This window comes from Pteropus medius, unplaced genomic scaffold, assembly GCF_902729225.1.
Source record: "Pteropus medius unplaced genomic scaffold, Ma_sr-lr_union100, whole genome shotgun sequence".
Classification (NCBI taxonomy): Eukaryota; Metazoa; Chordata; class Mammalia; order Chiroptera; family Pteropodidae; genus Pteropus; species Pteropus medius.
In genome coordinates, this window is record NW_024356335.1 from 5197336 (window position 1) to 5209924 (window position 12589).

Here is a 12589-nt window from a genome sequence, read left to right on the forward strand (position 1 = left end):
AGTGGCTGAAAACACAGCCCCGCAGTGCTGGGGAGAGGCCCCAAGCTGGACCTGTGAACTACCTCAGGACTGAGGTGAGTCTTGATGCTCCAAGAGTCTACGGATCACTCAAAACAGGGATGTGAAAGTTAAGAGGTCCAAGGTCAAAGCCCTGGAGGACACCAAAGTTCAGTAAGAAGACAAACAAGCAGAGGAGACCCAGACCAGTGAGGAGAATGAAAGCCATCAGTGTGGTGTCCTGAGGATTGTGTGGGGCGGATCGGGGGTGGGGAACGAGGCTGCTGTTAACAGTTCAGGAGGAATTTCAATAAGAACTTGAATGAAGACTCAGAAAGACTCAGAAGAGACCTTGAATTTAGCAACATAAAGGTCATGGGCGTAAAACAATTATTGGTAATATTAACAGAGGACGAGGCCCCCATAACAGGAGAAACAGCCTGCAAACCTAGAGAACTCAGTTTCCCAGATATAACTGATAAAAGGGAAACCATTTTTCGGATATAATCTTGTGAAACTGTCAAATTTCAAGGAGAAAGAAATTTCCAAGCTTCTAATATAAGAATCGGCCTCGCTTCAGATTTTAATTAGTGCCAGAAGTCAACGAAGCGAACAGAGTCAAGGCTCACACAGAGGTGACCACGTTTTTGAAGGCTCAGCCCATAAACCCCACCCTTACTATTGACCTTGAAAAGACCGCTCCTCACAGGAATTTGCTGGTGACAACTGAAATCTTCAACAAGGTGATCAGAGAAGGCCTCACTAAGACTATTTTTTGATTTCCTTCTATGAGCTGGGCACATGTAACCACCACGAGCCTTTGACCAAAGTGAAGAGGCAAAGCGTACAGAACGGGCGAATCGACAAAATGGAACGGGCACTCATAAGATGGGAAAACTTGACAGCGGAGAAGCAGCTACAATTGAAAAGCACTCCTGATTCCCGAAAGCAATGCCCTATCACAAGAAGACAGAACGAACGAGGTCACCACGTTAGAGGGTGGAGAAATAATGGGGCCGCAAATAGTTGGAAATCGAGTCGCAACCACGATACTTACATTTTTCTGATCGATCGACTCGGCTGCCTTTACTATTCCATCCAAGCATTTCCCAATGATTGGAATCACCTGACGGTCGACCTCTGCGTACGTCTTCATCGATTCTCCGATTCTCACTATCCTCCTTTCCTCCATCTCCTGTATTTTCTGTAACGTTAGATTTTGCGTAAAATAAATTTGGTCCACAGTTGTTTAAGGACCTTGTTTTTCAGCAGCATTGTTAACTCTAAAGGAATTGTCCAGGAGGGAAATGGGCCTATCAAAAGAGTTAGGGTTCCAGCACCTGAAGCTTCTTGTGCCTCTGCCTTAGCCAGCTGTACGTGTGTTTTATGAATTGTTAGGTTGCCCAAATGTAGACTTCACACAATTCTACTTCAATTTCGGTAAGAACTCCAAACCCAGGTATCTTCGTTATTACTACCACTTGGTATCAGATTTCAAACATTTCCCCCATCTTTGAGCCATGACTTTATCCTTTATCAAAAGCATCGTATTTGGTTAGCTGTCTTGACCCACCCAACCCAGGCTGGGATGTAAGTGACGTACCTCCCTTCTACAAGTTGGAGGTTTTTGTTTGCTTGTGTATAGACACCATAAGCAAATATTTATTATTTTTTCCTACAACTGGACTTGAAGTTGTAAAAGGTCCCCAAAGTAAGAGAACATGTATATATCTTTTCACATACTATTTCTGTCAACCTAAAGGAGCCAAAAGAAAACCAATTCAAAGGAAAGAACTGTCATCTGTTCAAATCCTACAACGATGAATGCTGTTTGGATTCTTCATGTTAGGTTTTTTTTTTCGTTGTTGTTGTTGTTGTTGTTGTCTGTAACTAGAATGGTCCTTTTAGCCCAGAGTGTAATCTAAGAATCGCACTTCTGAGACTACAAGTACAAACCAAGGAAGTTTGCAAAGGCTACTGGTTAATCTCAAGATTGATATTGTATTTCATCTCATTGCTAGTCGATGCTTGAGCCGAATGCTTTTCAAAAGGATTTGAGTTACAGGAGATCTAGGGTTCTCTAAATAATCCGCAGGCCCAGCGATGATGACTCCAAAGCCACGTGTTTCTAAGAAAGGCAAACCTGAGAAAGGTGAATCGCTTACCTGAAATATGCTGGGAATGTGACTGTGGTAATACTCGCGTTGTTGCTGGTTGAATTTCTGAAGAATCGATGAGTAATCTGCTTTGCTATCCTCTGCCATTTGGTGACGAATTTGAGCTTGTTGTCGTGCCTGCGGGCAAACAGTGAGAATAGCCCCATGTCTCCAGAGAATAACGAGAAGCCTAGAGTTGCAAACTGGAGAGGCTGGGGTCAAATTGGCCGCGAACGCGTTGTATGTACCAGGTGCTATTTTTCAAACATGGTTTAGAATTTGAATTTACTTGGATGTGCATCCGAATGGGTGGCGAACCTCACCATTCTCTGTTGTCTTAACTTGGCACCACTTTCCAGTTTGATGCAAGTGCCACCATTCTTTATCGCCTGCACTTGGCTCGATTTGCATATTTATGTTTCCTGGATGATCCTTGTAGAAACTCGTTGTATTTTTTTTTTTTTTTTGAGGAGGGGACAGAGGAATCCATACTTTACACACACAAAAAAATCCAATTCTCAACGGGGTTCATAAACTAAAAAGGCATATGAATCACTGATCGAAACGGACCTTTCTTAAAGTCCACTACATTTATTTTTAGTATATACTTTAAGAAGCGGTAAGCATGGCGCCCTCTTTGCGTTTTTTATGGCTTTTTTGTGTGTGCGCTATTTTGAATTTTACTGCATCGCTTTTCTCCTAAAGAATCATAAAATTCATAAATTTGTCTCCCTCTTCTAATTCATATTTTGGTTTATGACATGCCTCTAAGAAAGGAACGACTGTTGACACGCTACAGAATTTATTTTAAAGCTCAAACAAAAATGTCTGCAAACTCTAAAGTCATCCGCAAATACCAGAGATTGTTAGGCTGATAATGCTATCTTAGATTCATCTAGCATTTTGGAGGTGCCTAGCTAAACATAACCTCGCGAATCTCTAAGACAATCTGTGCTCTTCATGAGGCAAAAGCTACCCACTGCCAGATGAAGAGATGGCTTGGCTTGTAGGTAACTTGGCAAGCTGACCACAGTGAGCCAAAAACGCAGCAGGAAAAGGGCCTCGTTCCAACATAACCAAGGCAACTTTTTGTTTGTTTGTTTTTTGTTTTGTTTTACCGAACCTAACCATTTTTTAAAGCCGGGGGGGAGAGGAGAGAAAAACCATAGAAACATTCGAAGGTAAACATTAAAAAGACACGCCGGGGTAGCTGGTCCCACTTTCTATGGGATCGCCGATAACATCTCGCTATTGGTTTTTTTACCATCTCGGTGTTCTCCGTTGGTTTCCTGGCTCTCTGACTTGAAGGCTTAACCTTGTTTTCACTTCCTTGACTCATTTTACTCACACGCCTATTGGTGAAAGCCCAAGGCTTTCATTTCGCGTGGCTTCCTCTATTTCTCTTCCCCATTCACACATAAACGCTTCCCAAACCAAGGTAACGATATCAATAGTTCCGAATGAATTTCCTTATCACCTGTGGTTTTTAGTTGCTAAGGTCTTTAGGTGCCTTAAAACTGTTTTCTGCACTTGTCATCTCTCTCCTTGGATATCTCAGCTGCCACATTCTTCCTCTTTGTCGGAGGCTTGTGAACTCCCTTCCTGACCATATGTTTCGGCTTCCACTGTGTCCACTAGCAAAATACGATCTAGTCGCCAAAATGTTCAGTCCAGAGCTACCTGAAAAAGCCATGCCTTTCGATGCACCGTTAGCCCTCCTGTTTAATGACAGCTTCCCACCTACGTGCGTTCCATCTGTTCCTCTCATGGGACCGACACCAAAGTCCTCTTAACTCTTTCAATTACCTAGAGTTTTATCATTTACCACTTTGTTATGAATATGAAGAAACCACACAAGGAAATTCCCAGGCAGACTGTCTCAAAATGTCTAAGAAATTCTCCGTTCACAAACCTTCCTCAGAAAGTCTCAGAAAATTCCAAGGGCGAGTGGGGACTTTGTCTCTACTGTAAAACAAGAGTAATAAGTAACGACGCGGAGAGTCCCCTTATTAGTTTTAGAGAAATGATGCTACCTTGGTGAATTTTTTAAATAGCTCAGTTCTAGTCTACGGCCATGCCACCCTGAACGCACCTGATCTCGTCTGATCTCGGAAGCTAAGCAGGGTTGGGCCTGGTTAGTACTTGGAAGGGAGACCACGTAGGAAGACTGGGTGCTGTAGGCTTTTAAAATAATAATAATAATAATAATAATAATAATAATAAATAAATAAATAGCTCAGTTCTGAATGAGATCGGAACGTCATGATTCTATATGGGGACGTATTTATGTATGTGTGTACACGCACAGCCCTCGTGAGCAGATAAACGCTTCCTGACAATAAATCCATCCACGGAATGTTTTACTGAGAACTGGAGAGGCAGCCAGCACCACCTGGGTGGAAGGAGCTGTGACCGCCTTCCTCCCGGTCTCCCAGAATCTCCAATGATATCTACGTTTTGGCTATATGACTGCTTTTGTAAGCAAATGAACTCATAATAATTTCATGATGCCCTTTTACACTGTTTATCGGTAGTGCCTCATAAGCGTAACCAAGGACCACACTATGTGAACTGTGGAAGGAACTGAAATAAACAATAACATGTTTAAAATCCAGCCTGGCAAGTGAGCTGAGTAGGAGAAAAGTAACCAGAAAACATATGTTAGAGGGACTGGGTCTACCTTTTATGTTAAAGAAGCATTATCCCTCTGGGAGTTTTTCTTGACTGCTAAAGCTTAGACACAGAGGGCAAAAAAATCTATGTATTTTTACAGTCTCTCCATAAAAGGACAGAGAAGCAGCAAAATATTGTTGTACATCGAATTCTGCAAGGCCACAGCAGGGTGACCGGACTATCTTATTCTCAGTTCTAGCATCCATCTGCTTTGAATTAATATTCACTTTTGAATCCCAGGCTCAGGAATGTGCCATTGTTCTGACCAAGTTTTACTATGGAAAATCTATTTTTGTTTAGTAAGCGTTGATATTTATTTTATAATGGGAAGAGTCAAATGAGTCAGTTACTCATTACGACAGACATATTTTTAAAAATATCTTTAATAATATTTTCCAAAAATGTATCTGGAGTAACCAGTTAATAACTAGACAGTCTAGAAAACGTATCGACTCGTGTCTAAGGCTAGATGAAGGTTAGGAGCATTGCTATTTCTCACCTCTTTTTAAGTCAGTCTAAAAATAGCAACTATTATCTTAAAGAGGTACAGTTTTTCCACCCTAAGTCAGACTATAAGCCTTCCCTTTGAATTAAATTTCCCATTCTAACAATAAAAGACACTGAATCTTATAGCAACGTGACCGCAAGGCAGAGAAAGTTCAGCGGATTTAGGATTTTTGTTTGTTTGTTTGTTTAACGAGTTAGAGTCACAGAATTTAGAGATAATATTCTCAAAAATTCCAGAATGACCACAGTTAACTGAGCCTGTAAGCCACAGACATCTTTCCATAAGACCTAGACCACTTTCATTGTCAGTCAGAAAGACTGAATTTAAACTTTAGAATTTCTGTGACAAACCCTGGGGAATCTCCCCAAATAAATCCAAACCGGCCTAAATATGTACTCTTTGCACACGACTTCACTGCTCAGTCATCTTAACAGAGTCCCTCCATCTCCATGTCCTATGGAAGTAAAATTGTCCTGCCTTAAAGGTCAGACTTGTAGTTTCTAAATAGAGACAACAGTATTTCAGAAGCTGAACTGTAGCCCAAGGCTTCTAAATCCTAATGGGTTTAAAGACAGAAGTACTGTAATCCATTTAGACAGTTAAATTTAGATGATTAGCATGGCCAACATGTATAGCTACTTCCTGTTCGATTCATAATCACTTCTTCCTTACTATTTCAAATATTAAGGAGAAACTAACATTGCTGGCTGAATCTCGATTGTCATAAGCAGAGAATACAGGGGGGACAAAGAAATTTTCCACTTAGAGAACAGGGTAGATTTGCTTACAGAGATATACCATCATATCTTTTATCAAGGCGGTTTATGGCTTTTGACCTTTTAACAAAATGAGCAAATATTTATATATTTACCGTGAATGAATAATGAGATATTACTTTTTTGATCATGACAGACTTCTCGGTATGTGATCTACTGCTATTCCTAAACTATTTATTGCAGTAGCATTCAGAGCTTTTGGAAAGTCACTTTTTTCCTATGTTAAAAGCATGCAATACAACAAATTACAAAGCCCCGTCCTTTATTACCAAAAACTTGGGGAGAGCAAATAAGGACTATTTTATAGTGATCCTTGGTAACTCAAATAACAGGAAATGTTCTCTGGAACATCTGTACTTGCAATATTTTATTTCATTGTTATAAGACACCAGATTTATTCATCTAGACACAGCTAGGCTGCCTGTAATTACTATCCCATAGCTAGCAACAGAGGGCAGATGGGATTGACCGCCATCACCGAAAACCTGCCAAGAGGGTGTGTGGCGGGGGGTAGAGGCACAGCAAGAACCTGGCACTTGGCTCTTCGATTCACCTTCTTCAGTCTACCTGAGCCACTGACTTAATATTGTAAGATTAAACTCATGAATTTAACAACTTGGGTTATCTGGCCTCTCAATCTCTTCAGCTCCTTTTTCAGCCAATTATAAAATATGCTTGCTGTAAATAATTCCTACGGAATCGTACGGGATAGAAAGTAGAAGTCTCTGCACATTCTACTCTCTGATAATCACTACTACCAGGGACAACCCGGAGTTCTTCATTTGTGGGAGGATCTGGAAAAACATCGAGGGGAGGCATAGTAGCCTGGGACAATTCACTGGCAAGTTCCAGAAGCACAGCTGCAACGACGTCACTAAATGACACCACGATGAACATTACAATGGTCCCTAATCAGCAGCTGGCAAACTTGGTGAGTCTCAGAGTCACCAAGGAGTTCTGGCCGGCAGAGAGCCTTGCCTTACAGACTCGGCCAGGTTAATGAGGAGAAACACACGCATCTTCACAGCATACAAGGGAGGCAGGGGCCACTGAATATTATGACCTATTTACAAGGTATTTTTGAGATCAGAAAAACAGCATCCGGCTGGGAATGCCTGAAAATTGGTGTCCTGGATTTCTCTAGGATTGGTCAATGATTAGGAAACTGATTTACCTTAGTCTTTGACGCAGCAATTCTATCTCTGGGAATTTATCCTATTGAAATCATTTTAAATGATCGCAAAAGATACCCATCACAGTATTGCTTATAATAGCTAATAATTTTAAACAAACACCCAGTAATGTGACTGAGTAAATATATGCCATGCCCAGCATAGACTAATGTGTAGCGTACAGAAAAAATGTGAAAGAACATTTAATGATAAGGAAAGTGAGAACTGTATATAATTAATTTTTTTGTTTCCAAAACAGTATTTATAGCATAATCCCATTATTGTAAAACTAAAACATTAATAATGATCACTTCTTAAAAGTGATCAAGGAATATTTTATTTTGCCAAAAAGATTAGTAAAAGGGATCAATTTTAATGCCAAATTCCAGAAAGAGGTATGGCTTGCCTCTGAGGTCCCCCTCCCCTCAAAAACCTTTGAAAAGATAATGTAGTAGGAGGATTACAAATGAAGGAAGAGATGAAAAAGCTCTCTGTCTAGAGCAACATTGTTGTACGATAAATGGCACCGTTCAGATTTCCCAGCAAACTGTTGCATCTCGAATACATTTTCAAGTTCAAGACTAAGAATGCATTTAAAAATTCCTATTCAGACAGAGCGCTGTGAGTTTTTGTTGGAGCCTTCCAGGCAGGGAACTTGCCAAAACAATGAGTCTGTCTTTGATAGATTAGAAGGGCAGTTAAAACATAAAACAGAGAAAAACTTCAAAATAAGTTAACCAAAGAAATATGCTTGAAATATTCCAACAATTGATTTTTTTTTTTTTTTTTTGAATCTTTAACTAGCCCCAGGATGGTAGGTTCTTTGGTGCACAGTCACTGGAACAGAAGGAGAGAATGCGGAAGGGTAGCCAATGAGACCAGCATCTTAATCCCACAGGGGCCATTCACTTGCTAAACAGTTTTAAGAAAAGGCCTCCCGTTTCCCTATACCCTGGTTGCCTTATTTGAAAAGCAGAATTTCAAATATCTATTTGTTCAAGGTGAGTGTCAATGTCTGCTAAAAGAGAAGCCACGGCCGAAACTGTTCATCTTGACATTGGCACAACTCCCAGCTGGGCTGGGGGAAGCTCAGATGGCTCGAAGACTGCACTGTCATTGGCAAGAGTCTTGAGTTTTCTGATGGTAGGTTTTAAAATTATCTTTCTCTTCCTCGCTCCCCTTAATAAATTAACCTTGGCCACAGAATATGACCATCACAAGGTCTCATACATGTACAGCTATCGATAATAGCCTGGATTCTAGAAAGTTAATGCCCCTATGATCACCATTCTCTTTTGCTGTGGTTACCATGACGAACAAAAAATATTAAAAGCTCTGAGTAAATATAGTTCTAGAAAAGAACGTTCCTTAAAAGAGTAAAATGGTTAGTCATGATACATACCCCAGAAAAAGAAATGAAGTACCATCCAGTCCTGAAGAAATCTGAGGTGTTTGGTGGTAGGTTGGCAGTTACTCACACTTAGTGCCCAAGTCACAACAGATGTTTAAGCAGTCATGTTCAAGACTAAAAATCTTACATGCGTTATTCAGTATAAACCATCGACGAGGTCAACATGTAAGAGCATGGACCTTTCCTCTATTTTAATCTCAATGTTAGTTTTCTCTGCTTTCCTTTAAGCTGGGTGACACCTATCAAAACTTCTCTAGTGATCAGAGAAGACAGCCAGGAAGCTTATTTAGGTCTCAGGCTATGGGGTGGAGTGGGGGCAGATTGTCTTTGAGAAACAAAATCTTAAACCTGTGTATATTATATATATGGTATAAGAATTCCTGACCCAAATAATTAACGTAAAAATTGGTCCCAGATTGTCTGGCAGAATCAAATATAAAACCTTGCCGGGGGATACTCCTGTAATCCTGCTTTTATGAGATTCTCAGAGAAAAAAAATCCCCATTGAAGATATGCTCAAACAAAAAAAGACAATAATAATCATAAATGCACAAGGAAATAAGCCACCATGAGAGCTAACACAACAGAGGGGAAATTATAACCATAAGAACATGAGCTAAAAGAATAATTTGAAAGAATACATAAAACAGGAACATTTAAAATGATTAAATAAATAAAAGAAACAATAGAAATCATAAGAAAATAATAAGACGAAGCCTATGTGAAAAAGAACCACGTGGAACTTCCAGAAACAAACAAACAAAAAAATGCAGTCATCAAAATCTTAAAACTTAATAGATGAGTTAAATAATAGAATAATTGAAGAGAATTCATGAAATATCCGAGAAAGTTAGACAAGGTCTTAAAACCGTGGAGGAAAGTTAACTATCTACAGAGGAATGCATTAAGCAGACAGCCAGTTTCCAAAGAGGAACAGTCGATGAGAAAAGACAATGGAATGATATTTTCAAAATGTTTAGAGAAATCGTCGTCAGCTTAGAATTCTATACCTAGCTAAACTATTACGTTAGAATGAAGCCAACATAAAGACAAAAATCAAGGAAAAAGAGAACTTAACCATGGAAAAAATAAAACCAACCTGTCATCCAGGAAGGAGGGCTTTTAACCCAGAAAGGAATAATGAATACGCAAGACGTAACAGCGCTTGGCCTACAGCTGTATAGACAGATGGTGAATCAATGGCTGTCCTTCTTTAGATGGTTCCTATAGTTCCTGGTCTGGTACAGTCCCCACCTCTCTTCATTAGGTCTACCACACTGAGGCCTCATGTCAATTACTGTTTATCCTCTCACCCCGACCCACTATCACCTGCCTAGCTCTGTAGGCAAGAGCAATGGCTCATAGGAAAAAGCTCATTTGATATAATTTTGGAGTAAAGTCATATGGTACACTGAACTCAAGGCACAGAAATGTGCTTCAGTCACATCCGGCAGGGCCACTTTGGGCCGATAGTAATTTAACATTTTATAGCCTTATCCTCTTAAAAACAAAACAAAAAACTATAAAGGGATAAAAGATTACAGAGAGGATTAAAACTCTTAGAAAATACAGCACTAAACACTTGTCCAGGGAAAGGTTTTTGAGAAGTAGGTTCAGTAGGGTTTCACCTGCGCCACATCCATTCAGCCGATTTGCTTTCTAGCATCCCTCATGATCTGTTCTCATCTGCCCTCTCCACCTACGTCCTGTTCCGTCAGGCAGGTCAGCACCTGCAGCGTGTTTCCCTCAGCGCTCTGGATAAAGTTCTTGCCACCTCAGTTCTCGCTCGGCTCCTTCTTTTCAGTTTCTGCCCATCCTTCATACTCAAGTCCCAATCCCTCCGTCAGGCCTATCCCAACAACCCGTCATCCTCATCGAGCTTTTTCAAAGGCGGCATCCACAAACAATGTCTGAGCTCCTTCTGAGCATTCGCTGAACCAGGTGACCTCACATATGATGTACCTCAATCATTTTTTAACTGTTATCACTCTGATTATCTTCACCATCCAGTTTGGCATGTAACATAAAATACTCTCTCTTTTTCTCCAGTTTTTCAAGTTTTCCTTGTCTCTTCAGCTCATCGTTATTTGCTCACCGGGGTCCTCATGAAAAGCACCCACTGTAATCCTATTGGTGCTCATGTACTATTTGATCAATAGATATTCTTGTAGAATGCCTAGATGCCTAGAATGTTCCAAATGTACCAGATCGATTCATAGTAGGAGGGAGAAACCAGAAGTAATCCAGGAGAAGGTCACGAACAGGCAAAATACAGTGACAATAATAGTGTCGACCAATTAACTTAGGTCCAAAAATAGGCCACTACTTTACACACATCACATACCACGGAAGCCTCCCAAGCAGTCCTTAAGATGTGTAATATTATCCTTACTTTATAGAATAGGAAACAGCTCAGAAGTGAAATCAATACCATTAGTGAATGGTACAAACAAGATCTGAACTCACTTCCATGGAGTATCAAGATTAAGAACAAGCTCTTTGCAAAGCTAGAACACTTAGTATCAGTAAAATAAAATATTTTATTAAATGAGTTGCTATATGAAAACCTTTAGAACAGTGAAGGGCACATAGTAAGTGCCCAAGTGTTCAAAGCTACACACACACACACACAAGTAAATATTGTTTAGTTTTTAAATTCACTTTAATTTCACATTCATATATTCATGTAGTATGACTATTTGTATTTGTAAGAGCTAACACAGATTCTCATGTTAGCATTTTAATGTAAGTGAAATAACGCATACCAGAAGTATTTCACTGAAGAGGCTTTTAAAAGTATTTAATCTTCACATAAATTCACTCTGGGTACACTTCCACCCCCAACATTTCTGTTACGCTGAGATTTTGACATTTTGACTTTCCTGTTTCTTTTGAGATGTCTATTTAACCAAACGACATTTTTTAGTGTAAAAACCACTTACTACAAAAACAAATAAGTGAAAATTAAGGTTAACAATAGAGACAGCAGTAATTGCCAGCAAATGAACCGAAATTTAGAGCTAAATACAACCTTTAGAGTACTTTTGTATGAAACATTTGACCATAGTAAATAATTTTATGTTTCAACGTTTCTGTCACAAATTTCATTTTTAATGGTAAAACAAATATTGAGTGTTACAGCCTTTAAAAAAAACCCCTCAATCTACTAATATTCATTTATGACAGATCCAAGTTGTGTCATGCTTCTAAATATAAATACATTTATTCCACAGCTAGTAACTGAAGAAAATTCCCATTAAATTCTATTTCCTATGTGAAGGGTCAAAGAAAAAAACATACTCATTATTACTCAGAACAAGTATTAAAAATTGAAACGACAGAAACCATTTGGGATATTCACTTAATCCAGGCACACTGAGAGACAAAGTAAACAAAACACAAACCTTACAGATATGACTTCCTACAGTACAGACATAAACAAGAGCATAACAAAAATATCTTTTCTAGACTCCTTAATTTGAACATTGATCTACTTATAAAAGAATAGTTACAACATCAATATTCATATTTGATAGTCTTTTTTTTTAACTCTATATATCTTTCTCTTGTTGTAAATAAAAAGCATTTTAAACCGAAAGGTCAAGATGCAGTTGCAAAATTTATTTCCTGTATTCATACTAACCACTTCCTCTTCAAAAAAACTTCTGTCTACTAATTTGTTACAGTGAACAATTCCTTCAGGCATTTTATATGAAACAAATTTGGGGAAAGCACTAAAGATATTCACATGTTCAATAAAGATGTCAACTTCGTAGTCACAGCAAGGGCAGAGAAAACATTTAATAGCACAATCCCTTATACGTACAATAACTCAAGTAGTCATCTTGCTAGAGACTGTTTCCCCAAATGGTAAAAAAATTTAACACTCTGCTACT

The 12589-nt window shown here is 39.2% G+C and overlaps 1 protein-coding gene and 1 non-coding gene across 5 annotated transcripts in view; one reads left to right on the forward strand and one right to left on the reverse strand.

Moving 5' to 3' along the window:
- Positions 1–12589, reverse strand: part of FNBP1 (formin binding protein 1) — a 113974-nt gene that overhangs the window by 27081 nt on the left and 74304 nt on the right. For all 4 annotated transcript variants that reach the window (XR_005652552.1, XM_039861736.1, XM_039861735.1 and 1 more), the window contains exons 7-8: positions 2163–2291; positions 1055–1201 (exon numbers count right to left, since the gene is read on the reverse strand). Coding sequence is in view for 3 of the 4 variants with exons in the window: in XM_039861736.1 (XP_039717670.1) it covers positions 1055–1201; positions 2163–2291 (276 nt within the window). In the remaining variant the exon portion in view is untranslated. The remainder of the gene's footprint in view (positions 1–1054; positions 1202–2162; positions 2292–12589) is intronic.
- LOC120601811 (5S ribosomal RNA) lies at positions 4218–4336 on the forward strand. Its single transcript, XR_005652569.1, has one exon. It is a non-coding gene; the product is annotated as a 5S ribosomal RNA (ribosomal RNA).